General features: G+C 49.6%; 1 protein-coding gene across 3 annotated transcripts in view; it reads left to right on the top strand.

Annotated features, from left to right (window-relative positions):
• RAD51B (RAD51 paralog B) overlaps positions 1 to 19,664 on the top strand; it is a 701,477-nt gene extending 681,813 nt beyond the window's left edge. Inside the window, exons 11-13 of one of the 3 annotated variants that reach the window (XR_011074042.1) lie at positions 11,620 to 11,761; positions 15,614 to 15,868; positions 19,595 to 19,664. Coding sequence is in view for 1 of the 3 variants with exons in the window: in XM_068543727.1 (XP_068399828.1) it covers positions 11,620 to 11,720 (101 nt within the window). In the remaining 2 variants the exon portion in view is untranslated. Of the gene's footprint in view, positions 1 to 11,619; positions 11,762 to 15,613; positions 15,963 to 17,269; positions 17,317 to 19,594 lie in introns of those variants that run through there. The other 2 variants (XR_011074043.1, XM_068543727.1) reach the window with 2 other exon arrangements.
• Positions 19,665 to 21,321: the final 1,657 nt, after the last annotated feature.

Genomic DNA, 21,321 nt, shown 5'->3' with positions numbered 1-21,321 from the left:
ATCAGATATGCTTCCAGCCATCTGTCCCACCTCCTCAGCAAGACAATGCTAATTCCCAGGCCCTGAGTCTGACTTGGAACAGTCCCAGTTTTTGAGCCGCTGTCTACAAGTCACAGAATGTTCAGCCCAGGAACCAACTCAGATTTCTTTGAGCCTAACTCCCCATTTGACCGGGGAGAAGTGACCTGAGCCAAATCACAGGGCCCGGTAGCCACATGCTCGTTAGCCTATGTCTGCTGCTTCGTCCGTGCCCCGGATACATTTTTACAGAAGGTTCTAGAAGAAGGAAAGAAGGGTCTGATAGGTACTTCTTTGTTACTGAGGGAACCACAATCCTACCGAAGTCCCTGCTGATAGGTACTGAGCTGTCCCTTGGTCACCCCTGGGGAGAGGAAACCTGTCGTCAGCGAGAAGGCAGCCTGTGAGAATGCTGGTCAGCTCTGACTGCTGTCTAGTAACACTGCCACTGCAAGCTGTCCTGCATCTGTTTCACAGGGTGGGGTGGGACCTAGGAGAAGAGTTAGGCGGGGGTCTCTGAAGGGGGACATAGGCTGTCCTGCTTCGGGAAGAGAACAAGTGGGACTCAGATGTCTTCTGAGGGTGCACCACGAAGAGACCCTCTCAGCTCTGTTCAGTGGGCCCCGCTCCCTTCCTGTGTATACACTACAGACAGACACCCCCTTCTAGCCTGCAGGGGGTCCGACCACCACATACTTGCATTTGTTTACTTTGCCTCCTGGAAATATGGACACAACGGCATTTTACTCACTTCAGAGCAAGGGGTCCTTTCCTGGAAGACTGTTAAGGGGCGTGATCCCCACCGACAGTTGTACCGCAGTTATGGGGCCAGGGTGGTAAGTTATTATTCATGGAATCTTTCATGCTAAAGATGCACTGCCGTGAAACGACACTGGTTTGGACTAATTCGGGTTACGGTCTAGAGAGCCTCAGGCATCACACATCCCCAGCCAAATGGTCTTATTACTCTCCATCCTGTCGAATAAATCAGAATCACAGCTAACAAAAATCTTCCCTAGGAGAGGTGTGGCCTGCCCTACTTTGAAAAGTAGATGGACCTCGTGTATAAACAGCATTTTGCCTGTTGGACTGTAAATGGTGTTGGAGTGCTTGGAAACAGTTTGTTCTTTTAGTGGATTACCAGTTTCCCCCTGAAAAAATTGTTTCACAGAATTTGCTAAGCACACTCTTCCTTTGTATGCAGTATGGGATTTTACATCAGCCAGCCCTGATGGGTCAAAACTCTGGAAGCTTTGCTACAACCCAGCCATCAACCCTAGCAGTGATCTGTGTTCTAGAGAGGTGGCGACAAAGAGAGGCTAAGCACAGGCTTTCTGGAGAGATTTGAAGATAACAGTACATTAGCAAAAGAAAGAGTTGCTTCCAGATTTTCAAAAATAGTTAAGGAGAAAGCATTTGCAACCACAAGATCTGGTCAGTAGAGAACACGGACATGCTAGTGGAGGGTATTGGAAGGAGAGCCGGGGGAGCATGGAGGTGGGAGGAGACAAGAGTTTAACATTGTTTTCCTTCTATAAAATTCCCATCATCCCCCAGGCAGTCAGTTTTTACAGCATCCCTCAACACCTCCCAAATTTCCTCCGTCCAGAGTCCTGGTAAAGAAAGCACCCTTCACAGGGCTCCCACCCATTACCCATTCCCGGGCCCCACACGGGGCCTCCCCGTAAGTCTGCTGCCTCGTCTCCACTTCTGCTCCATCCCTTGCTCACCGACCCCTGATGGCTGCTCCTACGTGTCACTTCCTTGCTTCCACTATCCCGCCAACAAGTGAGATACTCCACCATGCTCTGGCCCGGCAGTCAGCACCCCATGCCCTGGCTCCAGGGGACCCTTCCCGTCTCGTGCCTTGTCCCTCATGTGTATGAGGCCGAAGAAACATATTTACCACCCATGGAGTACTCAGAGTGGGTCTAGCATGTGGTAAGCACTCAGCTGTTACTGTGATTTTATAAGGTCTCCTTTGCTTGGGCTGCACCTCCCCTTCTCCCTCCGTCTGGATGGACTCTACCCACCCCCCACCCCCTTCACGAGAAATGCCCTCCTCTGGTCTCCTGTAACTGTCTGATGTGGCTCACATTCTTATATCTGACTGGCTCACAATATTTACGTCCAGGGTTTCTCTCTCTTTCCAGAATGAAAACACCTCTGGGTCAAGGACTTTCTCTCACACCTATTTATAAGTCCTCAGCACTTAGCACAGTGTGCTGTACACAGTAGGTGCTTATGTTAGACTGTGACATCCTTAATAATAATGATCACTCTACTTTATTAAGCATTCCCCATGTGCAAGGTGTTGGGGACTTCTGCTAGGATTAATCTTCATAGCAGACCAATGAGTGTTCCCATTAGTTCTGTTTTATGGAGTAGGAAAGTGAGGTTCAGACGATGTTTACTTGCCTGAAGTTGTAGGTAGTGAATGATAGGGCTGCAATTTGAACCCAGGTTTGTCCACTCTTGAACTTGAACTTGAACTCATAAGGGCTCTGTTATACTCTTATGAAGACAGAGACTGTGTCTTTCCCTAAGACAGGGTTGCAAATTGGCAACCCGAGGGCCAAATCTGGCCCACAGATGTGTTTTGTTTGGCCCGTGCAGTGTTTTTTAAAAATCAGGAAATTTTACATCATCATCTACATCTCTGGCTTTGTCGGAAAATCTGGGCGATCCAGTAACCCTGAATCTCAGCATGGTGATGCTGGGCTGCCGCCAAGAAGCAACTGTCCCTTCCTTTCTCTCCATCCCTCCCAGGCATGGTCTGCATCAACTGTCCAGTTCCGTTCTTCTCCCCCAGAGTGTTGGCACTGGGAGTAGGTCAGTTCTTGGTAACACAGGACTGTCTACGTATTGTAGACTGTTCAGCAACCCTGGTCCTCACCCAGTAAGTCAGTAGCGCCCTTCCTTCAATCATTTTGGCACTCAAAAAAACACCCCCCAGACGATTCCAAAGCCTCTGGTAAGGGTGCCACACCATCCCACGTTGAGAACCCCTGGTAGACAACCCCTTGCACCACCAGGGCTGGCACACAGTAGGGCCTCACGTAAATAGATGAAGGAGACTTAGAATGAAAGAGCCATAACCAAATGTTTCCACATGTTAAAAGTTCCCATGAAAACAGAGGCGAAAAATGAAGTAATCAAAGTATTTTAAAAAATAAATTATCTGGAGCAATTTAGTGCACCTGTCCCACAGTGGAAAAAAAAAAAAATTTAGTAATAACACGTTCCCGTTGAGTCCTTTCCATTCTGCACGCCTCGGTTCCCGCTGTAATGTTAATTGGTTATGGTTTTCTTTGCTTCTAGTCCGTACATGTAACAAGAGTTACTGTGCAGCTGTCAACCAGACACCACCCAGGAAAGGCTGCATTTAAAGGGCAAGAAGCAGAATTGAATCACAGGCAGCTCTTCTTCAGAGAAACGTTAATAATATTTTTGCCTTCTGTTTCAATTATAAAAATACTGTTGCTTACAGTAGAAATTTCAGAATAAAGTACTAAAAGCAAAAAAAAATCACTCATAATCTCATCACCTGAAGATAATCAGTTTATATTTTTGTGTATTTCCTTCCAGTCTTTTTTTCTCCTATGCACATATTTGTGTTTATTGTTACTAAAAAAAAAAAAAAAAAAAAATTTTTTTTTCTGGCTCTTTGAAAAATTGGGATCTTACTGCTTATAAAGTTTTTCTTGCTATCTCATGGCTGTACCCATAATCAGTTTAAACAATTCCCTGTTGCTGGGCAGAGAGCTGCTTCCCAGTTTTTGCTGTTATAAGCAGCACAACAATCAACTTCCTCATTCATAAATCCTTTTGGTTCACTCTGATTGCTTTTATAGAAAGTGTGATGTGCTCACCAGCACAGGAAGACATTATCCCCTCCACTGGGAGATGGTGTTGGCCCTGGATCTAGAAAAGAAGGGTAAAGAGTAGACTGAGGTGTGGAAAGGAATGTTCAGGCAGGGAGGAGCCCACATTGTTGAACTTGCACCTCTTAGTGTGGCCAAAGCCAGGCCATCTGCCGGCAACGAGTGGAGTCGACGTGGGGTTGGGGACTTGGGTTTGGAGCTGTCATTGCAGGAAGCAAACAAGGGCTTAACCAAAGGATGAAGACTGTTTGGCAGCGTTGAGAGCCCAGTTGAGGTCACGCCATGGGATTTAGTAATACAGGCCATTGGCACAGACACGCAACTCCAGTGAGGCTGGGAGACAGAAGCTAAGATGGGGTGTGGGTAAGGGTGGGGATCGTAGGATTATCTCAGGTCTGGGAAATGGACTGACAGATCAGCCAGAGAGCCTCGTGAAGTCTTTTCCCACCCCAAATGATATGTAAAAATAGTCTTTACAACTTAGCAAGCAGAACTAAGAAATTATAATTGCCTGTTAAAATGGCTTTACAGACCCAACGTGAGCTGAACAGAGCCCCTGAGTTGCTTTATGGTATAATAATAACAACAGTGAAGAATTTCTACAGAACACCTCAGTTTACAAAGTGCTTTATACAATATAGTAGCACAGTCTCTTGGGGTGAACGTTATTAAGTATACGCCCATTTTACAGAAGGCTCAGAGAGTGTGATTTGTGTAAACAGACAGGTAGCAGCAGTGGAGTTGGGCTCCAGACCAACATGAAGGACAGAGTTGTGATAAATCATCCATTCTTCTGCCCTTGCGAGATGACTTTTGTTGGAAAACAAATGTATCCTAAGCCTATGACTTTGACCTCCTTAGCAAGATGAGTTAACCAGGTGAGCTACCAGGAAAAGCTGGTTGTCTCCATGTTTAGAGAGTGGACTTAGTATTCTACCTGCCAAACTGGCCTCCTCCCTGTGCCTTGAACAGACCAGGCATGTTCCTGCCACAGGATCGTACCTTCTCCTCTGCAGGTAGATCCTACACCTGTAATCTTCTCCCCCAGATGTCGCCGAGGCTCACTCCCTGGCCGCTTCAAGTCTTGCTTAGATATCACCTTCTCAGTGGTGCCTTCCCCGACCACCTTGTTTTAAATTGTGCCTCTCCCACCACCAACCCCCAGCGCTGGCACTTCCTGTCTCCTCCCCAGCTTTATTTTTCTCCATAGCATTGATCACCTTCTAGTATCTTATACATGCTATTCATCTTCTTGTGTATTGTTTGTTTTCTCAACTAGAATGTAAATGTGATGAGGACAGGAGTTTTGTCTGGTTTTTTTCCCTGATGTTTCCTCAAGTCTAGACCATGCCTGGAACATAGTAGGTGCTCAAAAAGGAATGGTTGAATGAGTAGCAGTAAAGGTATTAGAATAAATAAAGACTTCTTAAGAGCACTAGCATGGTGTCTAGTTCACAAGAGGGAATCAGTATGTGTGAGGTCCCTTCTCTCCTTCCCTCCTCCTCTGTTAAATGCTATGCACTCAGCACAGTCATCTCTTAAAATTAAAATATTTCTGGAAAGGATAACACATTAAGCCTTGACATCCACTCCACGAAGCGGACATTGCCGGGGGAAAACACCCACAGTGGCCCTCAAGAGAAGTGGGTGAGTCACACCCTAAACCAGTCAGCGTCTCCTGGTCCATCTAATGGCGGCTGAGAAGTGTGGTCACAGAGGACGTTTTCAGTGCGGGGGAAACGGGAGACAGGCATGGGGGACCCAGGTGGAGTGAGGTCCCCTCTCCTCTGCCTGCTGGAATTCCTGGGACGTCTGCTCATCGACCTGTGGAAGGGAGGAAAAAGTTTTCCTGGACCCTCTCAGGGTCCCTGGCTGGGTTTGAAAATTAAACTGCCAAAGACAGGAGAGAAGCATACACACTTATTTAATGTCAGTTTTGTGTGACACGAGGACCTTCATAAGGAAAGGAAGACCCAAGGAAACAGATTTGATATTTTTATGCTGGGTCTGATGAAGAGTGGACAGTCGTGGAGGAATATGACAGCTTAAGGAACACGAGGTCAGAGGAGCAAACTGGGGAAACTCAGCAAGGCCTGTTTGTTAGGATTCTTCTCGGTGTTCCTTTGTCTTCGGAGACAAGATATATCTCTGGGTATGGGAGGGCACCACTCACATGAGGGTTTTATGGGCTGTTTCAGAGGAGAAGGGTCAGGGGAACAGTCAGAGCGACCTTCCTGCTTCCACCGTTTTCTCAGACTCCTTCAGCTTAAAATATTTCATATGCTAAGTTGCCATATTTGGGGGTAGAGTGTCCAGACCCCGTCACCTGCCGTGGGGTTGCAGAGGGGCCCTTCTCTTCCGCGGGGGCTCTGCTGAGTTACTCATTTACCCACTCACCCCTTCACCCCGACTTCATTTATTCAGTACATATGTACCGAATGTCCACACGTGTCTGGAGCCTTCCGGGGCCTGGAGAAGCAGTGCTGAAGCGTGCAGACAAAGGCTCGTGGCTCCCGCTCAGGTACCGGGGACAGACCTCAAAGCCCCACCTTTGGGCCTGACTTTCCTACCCTCCTTTTGAGGTCTTCTCCCTCTCGGGGCCTTACTCAGGTCACACGGGGAGCCAGTGGCCTCCCAGCCCCGCTCCTGTCCTCACCCTCCCAGCAGAGCAGCCAGCTCCCTCCCGCCTTGTTCCTAAAAGTCAGGGCCAGATGGGAGGCGGTGGCCCCAGGAGAGCCAGAGAACTGGTCGCGGGGAGAAAAGCAGGCCCAGCCGGAGAAGATGCCTGTAATTCCCGAAGGAGAGGCCCACCTGCCCCGAACGGCCGGGGCCAGGTGAGGGGGACGCCTGGGGTGTGGGCGGGGCGTCTGAGAGGGGAGGTGGCCAGAAAGAGCAAGAGGGACAGGGGGCGGTGAGGGCTGATTCTAGTGGGGAAACTGGAGGAGAAACCGCCCCAGGAGGCTTGAGGGAAGCTTTGCTCTGAAGGGCATGTCAGAATCCCCCGCATGGCCACTGGGAAGCCCGCGATGGAGCCCACATCAGGCCTGACAGGCCTTTCTCTGAATTCGAGTCTGAGGGGAGACAACCTTCTTGGGAGGGACAGCCCATTTACGCAGGTTTCGGGCCCAATTTCAGTCTGTCCCCCTCCACAGCCCACCATCCTCAGCCGGGCTCTCAAGACACACCCCCCACCCCCACCCCCTGCCAGAAAGCTTGTGCTCACCTCTGCAGCCCTGTTTCCTGCCCCTGCCTGGCGTTCTCCATGCACCCCGGCCTTCTCACCGTCCCCTGAGGAGCCATGTGCCTCCCTGCCTCCCTCACCCCCTGTTCCAGGCTGTCCTCAGGAGCTCCAGCATCTTCTTCTCCTTCTTCCCATGTTCCCAGACCCTACCTAGTCTTCATGCCTCCGCCAGAGCCTTCTTCAGCTCTTCCAAGAAGCCTTTGCTGGCCACCGGCAAGCATCTTCTGTCCCTCCCTGCACACACCCAACCTCTCCTTGGACGTTTCCATAAACCCCCTTGTATGGGGTCATTATCTTGAAGTTCATGACTGAGCTGTCACACCATCTAGATTGTAAACTCTTTAAAGACAAGGACTAGGGATTAAAATTCCTTGTGTCCTGCACAGACTTACTACCGTGCCATGGACGTGGAACCCCTTAGATCGTTGTTGATTGAATCCACTTCCCAGGGCCAGACCAGGGAGAGGCTGACCATGGAAGGGGCTGATGGCGGAGGCAGTCAGCATCCCAAATGTGCCTGCTGCCTTTGGGTCTGGTCCCTAGAAACAGTCCAGTGGCCTTGAAGAATTCATATTGCTGTCAGAGGGGCTGCCCTTCAAAGGGTCCTGATAGCTCTTGTTATATGCAAAGTGGAAAAGGTAAGGGGACTGTTCTCGGCATTTCCTGCCTCTCAGTTGAGTGAGGACAGACAGATGATTTACTGGGCATTTCCTAGCCTTTCCTTCACCATAGGAAACCAGTCTGAAAAAAAAAAAAGGTGCAAATTTTAAAAAGATGTGTGCCTGTTTTGAAGGGGTTGGGGAGAATTCCTGTGTACCATTAAAGTGAAAAGAGAAAACTCTCTAAGAGCCCGAACTCTGATCTAGAGGCACATAAATTTCTACCACCCTTTGAGAGCTCAAAGCTCTCAAAAAAGCTATCCTGGTGCCAGGAGGGTGCGGGACAGGGAGAGAAAGGTTGTGAGGTGTCGTCCTCTCTCATCTCCCCACTTCCAGGTGACCAAAGCTTGGGCTTAGGGTGGTGACCAGGTGCCCTTAGCCATCAGCCATCACCACGGAGAAGTTGGGGGCGAGAGGCCTTCATAACCTGTCAGATGTTGGTTTCAGTTGGAAACAGTTAAGTATCTCCACCCTACCCCTTCCCCTGAGAGAGAGAGTGCCAGAGAAAGGGGCCAAGAATGGCGGGGCTCAGCAGATGTAAAAGCCTGATGAACACAGAGGCTTTGCTTCCCTTCCACTGCGCAGCGGGAGTCCTGTTAGTTTCCTAGGTCGGCCCTAGCAAAGTCCCACACACTGGTACTTAACTGGGCGGCTTAAAACAACAGAAATGTATTCTCTCACAGTTCTGGAGGCCAGAAGTCTGAAATTAAGGGGCCTGTGAGGCCATGCTCCCCTGAAGGCTCTCGGGAAGGATCCTTCCCTGCTGCTTCCTAGTTTCAGGTGTTGCTGGCAGTCCTTGTAGTTCCATCACTCCAGTGTCTGTCTCCATCTCCATGTGGCCATCTTCCCTGTGTGTCTGTGTCTTCTTCCTGTGTATGTCTGTCTCTGTGTCTCTACTCTCCTTATAAGGACACCAGTCATGTTGGAATAAGGGTCCACCCTACTCTAGTATGAGCTCATCTTAACTTACATCTTAGTTACCACTGCAAAGATCCTATTTACAAATAAGGTCATATTCACAGGTTAAGTAAGACTTCAGTATATCTTTTGGGGGACACAAGTCAACCCTCAATAAGAGTCAAATGTTTATTGTCTGTGGTTTCATTGGGAAGCCTTAGGTAACAAACAGTGACTCTGTGTGTGTGTGTGTGTGTCTGTCTGTATATGTGATTCATTTTTATATATAGTGTTTTATATACACACACAAATACCTATACATATATGTGTGTGCGTGTGTATATGTGTGTGTGTATATATATATATACGTACAAATACCCATATATATAGGTATTTACCTATATATACCTATAGTGTAATAGGTATTTGTAATATGTATATGAACACCCTTGATTTGTATTTACACTGTCATATATATGACACTATATAAATATATATGACACTCTATGTAAGACATTATATAAATACAAATGCCAGGTATGTGATTTGTATATGTGCTGTATGACACAATGTAAATAAATAAATATATGACACTATATAAATACAAATCATAGGAGCAATTCTGAGTAATGCCCTAATTTTATTAACCTAAAGAAGAAGACCGCAGAGCTGCTCTAAGTCCGTGTCCTGTGCTTTTCCCACTGAAGAAATGGTGGGAAAAGTCTGTGCTTGCCCAGGCTGGATTGTGAAGAGGACTCAAGCACACAGGGTGGACAGAAGTGCCGTCTGTCTGCCCGGGTGGCCCCAGTGCTACAAGGCAGCCGCTCCGCTGGCCGCGCTGCGTTCTCCCCTGCTAATCTGCGTGCTCCCCAGACCCAGAGATGTGAAGTGGCTCATCCAAGTCCACAGAGGCACAAACAGTTCCAGAAGTAGAAGTCGGCCTCCATGCACCCAAAGCCTCCCCATATTCATGTCACCTCCTTCTCTATCTCTTCCTTGTCCCACTTTTCCAACTGACGGTCAAATTTTCACTTGAGTTTCTTCTACTGAGCATGCCCAGATATTATAGGTGGTCACCAAAATAGCACTATTTTTCCCTTCAAATGAGCTGAGAAATTATTTTCATGGAGGTCCTACCTCATGCCAAGTTTAAAGTACTTTGTGTTCAGTTGTTTTGGAGTTGTTGGTGAGTTGAGGTAAACCTTTTCCAATTTTATAAAGGATTTTTTTTTTTTTTTCATTTTCTCAAACTCCAAACTGACTGACCAAAAGCTTAATCTCATTTTCTGGACACAGTGGCCTGCCCGGGATTATCTTTCATTAATAAGTTGGGGACTCAGGGTCTCTCAGGGGCTGCCTCTCTCCTAAGCCTTTGAAAGTGACCTTCAGCAGCCCTGGAAGGCTCTCACCCTCACACCCTCTCCTCTGCCCCAGGTGGCCTACCTGCTCTCCACCCTGTTCTCTCTACTTCACAGGCTGCCTGACTTCCCTTCTGAAAGCCCTAGGGCCTGATTTGCCCTCCATCCTGCTTGCTGGGATCATCCCGCAGGAAATGGCCAGATTCAGGAATGCCTTTTAAAATGGGGTTCTGGAGCCATTCTGCTTGGAACCTTTGCTGGGGGATTTTTTGCCAGGGCCGTCGCCTCTCCAGGACTTTCAGCTGGACGGGCAGAGCTACCACATTGCCTCCTATACCTCCCTCCACTGCTCCTCACTTCCTCTCACCCTCCCCTCCCCATTCAAGCACACCCGTGCCTCTACCCAGGCAAACTCCGAGCTCTTTGCACGGTGCCCGCTCCACAGCCTCTGAAGGACAAGAGGCAGAGCTCAGCGTGACACTGCTTGGTTTCACGTCTGGCTGGTGTTCAACACATCCTAATTTATAAAAAGCCTAAATGGTGGGCCTCAAACTTTAGGGAGCATCGGAATCCCTTGGGGAGCTTGTTAAAAATGCAGATTTCCAGCCCCACCGCTGAGACTCTTACTGAGGTTTCTGGCAGAGCCTGGGACTCTGCATTCTTCAGATACCCTAGCGGACTCGGGTGTCGGTCGTCCAACGGCCACCCTTGGAGAAATGTGGCTTAATCCTTGGTCAGGCTGGCTGACGTGGGACCTCTACTGTGCCAAGCACCGCCCAGGGCACTTAGAGGAGGTGACAAGGTGGAAGAGCGGAAGTGTGAGGGCACACGCTGAGGCACAAATATAAAGCAGGTGGGCATGGGCTGGGGCCTGGGGAGCTGCGTGGAGGGAGGGTAGCTCCAAGCGTGACTGCTCAGGGACCAGCACAGCGGGGCCCTGCGTGGAAACACTACGGGGCCAGTGACTCGAGAGACCTTGCATTTCTGCTGCCAGTGCGGGTGCTGGTGTGGGACAGGCCATCACGCCAGATGAAGGAACTGCTCCTAAATGCCATATTGTGAGAAGGGAGCTCCTGCAGCTTCTCCCCAGAGTCAGCCCAGCATGGAGAATAGAAACACTGGCTTTGGACTCACCCTGTCTGGGTGATGGTCACTTGTCCGGTCTCTGGATGAACTTGAGCAGCCTACGTACTGTCTCTGTGCCTTGGTTTCCTCCTCTGGAAAAGGAGGACAACAGTACTCACTTCCGAGGGTTATTGAGAGGATTAAATGAGATAGTATGTACAACGTACTGAGCCGTGCTGGGAGCAGCGAGGGCTCCACGGACACGGACTATGGCCTTTGTTCTTACAGCTGCCCCCCTGCCTCACAGCACATCTCCGAAGCTGCCTTTTGCAGGATAAGACCACATGAATGATCTGGATAGCCCACGAATGTCTTTGTCCCCCTGTTCCCAGAAAGCCTTCGGTTTTCCCTTTCTCTCCCTCTGAAAGCCCTTGACGCTCTGCAAGTGCCAGTTTGGAATAAGCAACGCTTACTAAGGCATCCCCCTTCCTCTCCAGGTGACCCCACCTCGCGGGACATGTGCGCCCTCCCAGTGATATTGAAGGAAGCACTCAACAGATGGGGGCCAGAACTTTGCAACCGAAAACTCCGGGTTTGAATACCCAACCTCTGCCTGACGAAGGCTGTGTGATCTACAAGGTGAGACAGGGAGTTCAAGGTTAGAATCAAAGGCTCGCTCCCGAGCAGATGCAGAAAGGAAATGCACAAACACAGAGGCCCAGACAGCACCCAGTTAATCCTTCTGTGCCTAATTCTGGTGCTGGTCTCAGCCTCAGAGGACGCTTTGCCTCAGTTTCCCCCTGCACACGTGTTGCACCGCATGGTAAACTAACTCCTTTTGCAGTATTGGGAGTGCTGTTAGTATTGGCTCTTTGTCCTAATGATCAGCTGTGAGCATCTAAGAATCGCTACAGCTTTATAAATAAATCTCAATTTGTCAGGATAACCAGGTAACCACAAACCAGCCATCCCCCCGCCCTGCACCCTCATCAGTAGCGCATGTCTAAAAGGTATCCTGCCTGGGACAGCAATGCTGTTTTGTGCCCATCTGGTATGTGGCACAGATAGTCCAAGGTGAGTGTCTCTGGGCCAGAAAAGTGAAAAAGGACAAAGCAACGTGTCTGCTAGAGAGACTCAAAATCCTCTGAGCATTTTCAAGATGGAGACCGTTGCCACCACATCCAGACACCAGCTGTGTGTCGCTGCCGAGGAAGGCCCTCCTCTGTGCCCCATGCAAGGCCCTGGGTCCCGCAGGGTTCACAGCCGGGCCCCGTGGGCCGACCCCCCTCACCCCGGTGGCTCCCTGGCTGGTGGGAAGGCGAGGCTGGGAGGAAAGCCAGAGTGTGCTTGGTTGACTGTGTTAAGTTCAGAGAGGGCTTCCCGTTTGACTTGGCGAAGGAGAAGAGTTCTTTATTTCCCCCAGCCTCGGGGCCTGCCAGCCCCATGGCTGAGGGAGCAGGCTTCCCTCCCTTCCCTGACTTCCACACTGTGACTTGCAGAGTTCAGTGAAAAGCCCCATCCAGGATGGGCTGGGCTGGGTCTGCGTCGCGCCTGTGTGATCCCCAGAGCACACTCGTTCTCCCCTCCAGCTCAGCCAGGCGGGCCTTTCCGGAGAACCTCCCGACCTGGCTTTTTTTCTTTCTTTCTTTTTTCCCCCCTAAGACCAGAGCCCAGTTATTTACCCAAAGAAAACAGGGAAGTGACAAGGTAACAGAGTACACATGTTGTGAAAACACGCAGGCTGAGGCTGAAGAAAAGAAAACATTCTTCCATAAGTAGCTGCCTTGTTAATTCATTTTTTTCCCCCAGATTAGAACCAGCCATTTCTTGTGCTCCTTCAAGCACCTTCTGTGGTTTCCTGACAGCTGCCTGCAAGGGGTGAGATTTGGCTTGAAAAATGGGCCATCGGTCATGCTTCAGGGGCAGGGCAGAAACCAAAATTCCCAGATTGCTCAAATTCACTGCTCCCTTTCTAGGGGGGGAATGAAAGAGGGAGAGGTGGTGGGGAGAGGATTGTATAAACTCTGAGGCGTCACCTGATTTTCCATAAGACACGACAGCTCGGTAATGAACAGTCCTTGGGACCGGCTTTCTTACCTCCTCTGTAGCTTGTTTCCGATCCCTGGCAAGCCTGTGCTCTGCAGCCTTGAGGAACAGCCACAGGCTGATTCTCGGCAATTAAAAATAATATTGGCCCTGATAGAGGACTCTTGGGTGCCCCCCCCCCCAACACACACACACACATACACACCCTTTTCATTCTGTGCCAAAGATCACTTTCCCAAACCTGTTCGGAACAGCTGGCTGTGTCCAAGGAGCGAGCTCCAGCCTGCACACCCTGAGTGGACCAGGGAGTGGCCAGGGTTATTAATAGCATTTGCTCTGCCTGGCGTTTGGGGCAGAAAAGAGGGCGCCTTTTGGGGCCGTAATCAGTTTGGAGCCTGATTTTTCCTCTCTGGATCCTTCAAACCTCAGGGCCGACAGAGAATGGCTGAGACAGTCTGCAGACGGCCTCACCCGGCCAGTATCCCTCAGTACAAATCTTCATGCTTCTCATTTTTTCCCTCCTCTGTGTTCCCGGTCTCCTTTTCGGCCTGTGGGTGTTGGCCCACGGCTTAGCCTGGCTGCTTTCGGGAGAGGTCACACCGCAGAGGCCTGGACGGCCCCTGTTAGCATTACTGTGGCGCTTTCTGTTAACGGGAGGCCTCTGGAGCTGGGCGATCCATCCCAGCATGGGGCAGGCCTGTGTGAGAGAGTATGACCTGTTGCCCTTTCCCAGAGAAGGAGGCTGGCGCAGGCCTGAGGTTGAGCTGGGGTCGGAGGAGCCCCCTCACCTCTTACTTACGGCCACAGAGTCCGTCAGCTCCCCGCCACCAGCACCCAGCAGCCTTAACCTCAAGATGGGTGGAAATCCTACCGTCTCCCCACATGGCTTGCCATGACCACAAGGCACCTTCCCAAGAGCCCAGGAGAGGGCTAGACTTCAGGCCTGGAATGGCCTTGCTTCTCAGGTTGCCTTCAAGCTGAAGTGGTAAACCTTGAGATGGAGGTGGATTATGGGCCTGGGGATAAGGTTTGGCCTTCAGGTGAACCTCTCCCGTTGAGAATGCTGGTGGGTGGAAGGTACTTCCCATCAGAGCCCGTGGCCTAGTTGGTGGAGGCAGTCTCAGAGCACCAGTATTTGGGGCCGAGGCTGGGAAAGGCCAGCCGTTCCCTCTAGCGAGCCTCCTTAACACGGGTCGCCAGGGTCCCACTGGGGCAACATAGCCTCTCCCCACACTGGGCCAGGCTCCAGGCTCTAGCCTTAGGTGAAAGACTGTTTCCGACGATTGTTTTCAGATATTCTACATCCAGTGCGTGAAAACACAATAGTGACAGGAAAAATCCAGCACACACACGCACACACACACACACACACACACACACACAAAACACAAAGGTGGTCCCATCCCTCACTATGAGAAGGTCAGAGGACCCTTTTCTCATTTCAGTCCTTGATGTGACTCCAAGGGAAGCAGTGCCTTTGAACTCGGCAGCGTCCACCGCAGGCCCAGCTGCGAGGGTGCGGACGGGGAGCCAGACAGGACGAGCTGCCTTATCAGGGGCCAATCTCAGGCCCTCCTGTGAGGACCAGGCTTCCTCTAGCCCTAGGTGATTTAGAGCCATTTGTTCAATCATCCGAGGAGGCCAAGGAGGGCCCGGGGGCAGCGGGGATCTGCCTCTAAGCCAGAGCCAGGCCCTTCTGTTCTGAGTTTCTACACAGCCCCTTGAGAGCAAACCTCACTATGTTCTAATCCTGGGCAAGTCTCTCCCTTGACTTTCGCACTTCTCCATTTTGGGCATCTTTAAAATGCCTCCCAGCAGTAGGAATGACTGCTAAGCCCTTGGGGGATGAAGAGCTGGCAGGAAATGAACTCTGTCAACATTCAGTTTTAAGAACCAGCCTTTGGGCTCCTACGATTGTTGCTGAAGGTTTTTCTCTGGGTTCTAGTGAGGCTGATCTCAGACTCCTCCTCATACCTTTCAGATCTCCGCTTTCCTTTACCAGAATCTGAGATTGTGAGTGTGGGAGGGCTCTGACTGGCCACGGTGTCCAACATCCCTGTTCTAACAGATGACCATCCTGGGGTTTGAATTCTCCCAGGATGGGATGTACACTACTTTGACGTCTGAGCCACTGTTTGAAAGTTTTTATCCTCGGGAAGTTTTTTCTCATATTGGGGTGGAATCTGCCACTCTGTGACTTGGATCCATTGACCCAGTTTTATAATAATTCTTGAGAGCTGGGTGGCAGTATAGCCAGGTCTCCATCCCAGGCAGAGCAGGTACACAAAGAAGACTGACCCCCACCCCCTCCACCCCTGCTCTTCTCTACATCTCATGCCTGATCATTAATATTTTGATTACATATTAGGCAGACTGACTCGTGCTTTCCCCCTAATGTATTTTCATGATGGGCTTATCATCTTCATGTCAATATTATTTTTTAAGATCTTGCTGAAAAGGTGCTACTTTCGGAGAATGCTCAGAGGAAGCAACTGCTCCCGTGCGTGTATCACTCCATCCCGTTATCCTGATGGAGCTGGGAGAGTATCTGGACCTCTTCTCTCCAGGGGTGTTTCACCTCTCCCATCCTTTTCTGGTACCACTGTGGCCACAAGCCACTCTTGCTGAGGGAGGTGCATCTGTTTGCATCCCTTGGGCATGTTGGGGTGGAAAACGTGAGGACTACTTTTCCAGAACAAGGTAAGCTTGCTCCCTTCTCATGGTACCAACCCCTCACATTTCCCTGGTTTTTGTCACCCGTCTCTCCTGGCTTCTCCTGCTTAAGCAGTTCTAGGACCTACCCTTCTCTACAGCTGATGAGAAGCTAACTTTACATAGCTTCTTCCTAGAATGTTAGCTCTGGGAGGGCAGGAAGTTTGTCTGTTTTCTTTGCTGCTTTGTCCTCAGAGTCTATAACTATTTGTTGAATGACTGACTGGTTCCCAAGGTGCAACTTGTAAAGAAAACCACATCTTCATCTCTCAAACTCTGTACTAAAAATCCAGAGAATAAACAAGAAGGTGAATTTGGTCCATTGTTCACAGAACTGTCTTATTTATCATCCTTGTTAGACACTAGGAAAGCAACATCAAGGCCATATTTCAAACAGCAAGAAAGCGGCACAGCCAGGCCAGCCCTTCAAGCTTGAGCACTCCCTGTCTCACATGTTATGTGAGACACTTCACTCATAATGTGATCTTGATCCATTTCTAGAAAATTCCTCCTCAAGGAGCACTGTAGGATCTTCCCCACTGCCTTCAGATCAACCGCCCGATCTTCCATAGCTCTGCTCACAGATAGTCATGAGATCACAGCATACACCTACTGAGCTGGGAGAAACTCCTGCTAACTTGATGACTGGGAGAATGTTCTAGTCTCTCTTAATACTCATCAAACTCTGCTTCTACAGCTATAATTTTCAGTACATCACTTCTCAGCTCTAAAACCTATATGGCCCTCTTGCGTTCTCCAAAATCAAGTCCCAACTTCTCTGCTTGGCTTTCAAGATTCTTCATCATCTGTCTACCCACCTAGTCTACCCAACCTAAGTTCTCATTACTCTCTAATGCGCACTCCCTTCCACCATCTATGGTCAGGCCATGTTGTTTGTTGTCTTCCGCATGTGTTTTTCTGGCTCTTTTTTCAATATGCTTGAAAATGGGCTCATACCTTTAAAAAAATTTTTTTTAATTAAATGGACATTGTTTTTTAATGACAGTTTTAGATTCACAGCAAAATTGAGCAGAAAGTACAGAGATTTCCTATTTACCCCTGTCTGCATACATGCACAGTCTCCTCCACTATCAGCATCCCCCACCAGAGTGGGTGCATTTGGTATAATCGATGAACCTACATTGACACATCATTATCACCCGAAGTCTGTGGTTTACATTAGGGTTCACTCTTCGTGTTGTAACATTTTATGGGTTTTGACAAACGTATAATGATATGTATATAGTTAGACATAGTTTAACTATAACCATTATAGTTTCATATAGAACAGTTTCGCTGCCCTAAAAATCCTCTGTGCTCTGCATACCGTCTTCTTATAATCCTATTTTCTTCGTCGTGAATAATGCAAGTTCTACTTTCTTCACAAAGCCCTTCCCCATGGCTGTAGTCCACACAGACCTCTCCTTTCCCAGGACTCCTGCCACACCCACAGGTAGGGCCACCCTTGACTATGCCCTTATTGCATCCTTCCATGTTAGCTCTGTCTCTCTAACTAGACTGTAAGCTCCTAATACTTGGATTCCCCCATTGTGCCTGGCCTATGGTAAGAGTTCCATAAGCAGGGCCACCATATTGTATAGCTCTGGGGGCCCCATTCACATTACATTCCATGTGAACGGGGTCCCTAGAGTTATGTAGTGCCATAGCCCTGTTCACAAGTCCTTGGTGATTGAATAAAACCCAATCTAGGACCTGAAAAAGAAACAATTATCCTAGTCATGATCCAATTGTTCAGGTAATTATTAAATAGCTAACCACCAACAATAATGATTGATGGAGGGTGATCCTACCCTCAAAGGAATTATAGTCTCGTGACAGAAAAGCAAGTAAACAGATCACCATAATACAATGTGAATAGCGCTAAGATAGGACTGTGTATAAAGAATATAGCACTAACTATGTAGCTTGAAGAATCAGCAGGAATTTGTCAGGTAGGTGAGTGGATGGAGGACACTCCAGCAGGAAGATAGAAAAATGAAAGCAGATGGCATATTTAGAGACTTGCAAGTGGTACAGTTTATTTTCCAATGACAAAATCGGAAGCACAATGTTTAAATGATTGCCTGTGCTCCCCAAGTAAACTTATACCAGGTCATTGGCACAATGGGACAGTGTGCTGACTCAGTAACTGCTTCTGGAATCAGGAATGAAGAATAGAGGCCTATCCTGCTTAGCCATCTCTTGCTCTTCTGAGGACGGGGTGGGATAAGCCCCAGAGCCCCAGTGTATTTTTTTCATTTACACTGTCCCGTGTTGCTTTGTGCAAAATAAGGTGTACCATCCAAGCAGTGGAGTTGGGTCTTCTAGAGCCCTCACTGGATAGCCTCAGGAATGGGCTGCAGTTCTCTACAGGCTTTCTTTGAAAGCTTGCACTGTTTTGGCCTACTTCATGAATTTCTTCTTTCTCTTCCTCCTTTTCTTCTTCCTCTGCCCTCTCTTCCTCCTCCTTCTCATCCTCTGATTTTTTGGGAATATTAAATGTCTGCTAAACACCAATGTGGGCAAACATAGAGCAGTTTCTGCCCCTTACGTGGCTTCCTTTCCCCAGCCCTGTGCTAGGAGGTCAGTCATTGGCTGCCATGTTGGAGCTTGGACAGGACTGGGCTTCCACAGCGCATGGCCCGGTCCCAGAGTATGAAAAGGGTGTTGGCGCCTGGCTGGATGAAAGGACTGCGGCACAGTGTTGTGATTATGGGCACCTCTAATTTCCCCCTTTCTCTGTTTCCGCTGTTTCGTCATCAACAGGAGTCGGTTTGAGGCTTCTAGAGCTTGTCTTTGTTTCACCTGGGAAAGTCCCCACAGGGAGAGCTAAGATCTCCCTGGAGGAATGGCTGGAGGCCTGACCTCTGTCACCCGAATTGTTTGGACGAAGAAGGCCCCAGAGGGGTTAGGAGGGTGATCAGTTGGGAACTTAAGGAGTAAAGACCTCTCTCTCCCTCTCCTGCCTCCGCTTATTGTGCTCAGAGGGGCAGCGGGGTCAGCGGCAGCAAACTGAAGGGCCAACCAGCCTCGCCTTGAAAGGGGCTCGTTTTGTGTTTCAGTAATGAGCGCTCTCTTTCTCCCCTTGGATGCACTCAGATTTCACGAGTTACAGGGAACCTGTCAACTGCTGTTTTCATTGTATGGGACTCACAGGGAACTTGGATATAGGGCAAGCTCGTTTCAAAGAAAGCAAGGGGAAGAAAGTCCTGAATAGATGCAATGTGCTGTCATATGCAGATCACAGCCCCAGTTGCTAGGGGACACCTCTGCCCGCCCAGAGGGCAAGATGCTGAAGTCCTGTATTGACGTGGCTGCCTCCTTGGAGATGGGAACGCCACTGCTGAAAGGGGCCAGCCAGCAGCCCGCACTGCCATGGGCTCCCGGGTTTGCCACGGAGCCCAGCTAAACAGCAGCTTGGATCCCAGCAGCCTCTGCCCCCCGCTGGCTGTGCAGTCACGAGTCTGTCACCCAGGAGCTGAGGGAGTAGGCCAAGTAACCCTGGAAGAGAGGCAAGTAGAAAGGGGCTCTCTTTAAAGGGCCACCAGGCCTCTGCTCACAGAAGGGCCACGGGGCCCAGGGGGCATACCTGGGGCCTGATATTAAAGACAGGTTTTCACCTTCTTTGTTTGCCAACACTGGCAATAACATTCCTTTCCTGATGGGTTTGTTTTGTAGCTGACAGACATTGTTTTCTTTCCCCTGTTTACCTAGAGTGACCCAGAGTAACAGGACTGGCCGAGCCCACAAGAGGGAAGAGCAAGCCTGCCCTGGTGGCCCCGGGCTCCCCACACCCAGGTCCCTCTGCCCTGCAGCGCCCTGCCCTGCACCCACCTGTGGGAACAGAGAGTAGCCAAGGAGCTGTCCTGCCTGGAGCAGAGCCCAGGGCAGGACCTACAGGGGAGCCCAACATCAGAGGAGGGCCCAGAATAAAGACTCTCTCCAAGGGGTCCTTCAACTGGAGGTCCTTCGAGTGAAGGCATCTGGCAGAGTTCATGGTAGGACCTGAAAGAAACCAGAGGAGGGTACTGAGAGAAATGTTTCTAACAACTGTTTACCAAACACCCTACTCCATTTAAAAGGGCAAAAGCATGGCCCTGTCATCAGGGAGTCTGAGTCTGGGGCCTGTGGCTAAGCCAGGAGGTGGAGCCAGTGCCCTTGGCAACGCGTTGTGACCTCCTTCTGACCCTCTTGTTTTCACTCCTGTGCCCACTTTTACCACAGCTTAGCTTCTCCCTATGAGGGTTGCCAAGATAAATACTTAAGTCCAGAACCCTGTCCTCAAAGAGGCTTTATATCTAGTGAGAGGGTAACTTTTGCAGACGTGGAGCTGTCATGCAAGGTGCTTTGTAAGGCTGAAAGCTCTGTGCAAATGTAAGACAAAATGACCCTTCCAGGAGGAAGCTCGAACATTGGTAGAGGTGAAAGGCAGGGACGGTTCAAGAGCAGTAAGCTTCCCTGACTGGCTAGAGCACAGGACAGGGGACCTCGTGAACTAAGGCTAGAGCAACAGGCTGAGGGCCACGCACGCTGCAGCACTGGGCTTGGCCGTGTGGAATAGAGAGAGTTTGCATGGTTAGTGTGTTCGTTTTCCATTGCTGCTATAACACATTGCCACAAATTTAGTGGCTTCAACAATACAAATTCTTTATCTTACAATGCTGGAGCTCAGATGTCTGACATGGGTCTCACTGGGCTAAGATCAGGGTATTGTCAGGGTGGTGTTCCTCTCTGGAGGCTCCAGGGGCAACTCCGTTTCCTTGCCTTTTCCAGCTTCTAGGGGCTGCCCACATTCCTTGGCTCCTGGCTGCTTCCTCCATCTGCAAAGCCAGCAATGGAAGGTTGAGTGTTTCTCACATCTCATCGATCTGACCTCCTCTTCTGCCTCCCTCTTCCATTTTTAAGGACACTCATTACATTGGGCCCACCTGGATAATCCAGGACAATAATCTTATTTTAAGGCCAGCCAGTTAATTACCTTAAGTCCCCTTTGCCTTGGAAGGTAACATATTCATAGGTTCCAAGAATTAGGACACGGACATCCCCAGGGGGCCTTTATTCTGCCATCGGTTAGTCGGCTGGTTGTTCATTGGTAAGTTACCGGTTGTTTGGTTGGTTGGTTGTTAGTTGGCTGTTTTTTGAGACTCTCCTTCCAACCTCCCAGCCTCCACCCTCACCCAAGAGCTGGATAATCATATTTATTAGAGGAAAGGAAAAACAAGAGTGAGCAGTCTCTAAGGGGAAGAAGGGGGGCAGACACGGGAAGCAAACATCAATTTCATCTCATTGCCTGGCAGAATGACTCTATAAAGCACAATCCCAAGAACGAGACAGCATACCATTCTGGAGGAGTTTGTTAGCCCACACACCCCCCTCAGACCCCGATGCATAGCTGGGTCAAGTTCCATACAAAAATTTGACCTCAAGTCCTTGGTTTCTGT

This window comes from Eschrichtius robustus, chromosome 1 (assembly GCF_028021215.1).
Source record: "Eschrichtius robustus isolate mEscRob2 chromosome 1, mEscRob2.pri, whole genome shotgun sequence".
NCBI lineage: Eukaryota > Metazoa > Chordata > Mammalia > Artiodactyla > Eschrichtiidae > Eschrichtius > Eschrichtius robustus.
Note: the sequence above shows the minus strand (reverse complement) of the source record. Positions and strands in the feature narration are given on the sequence as shown.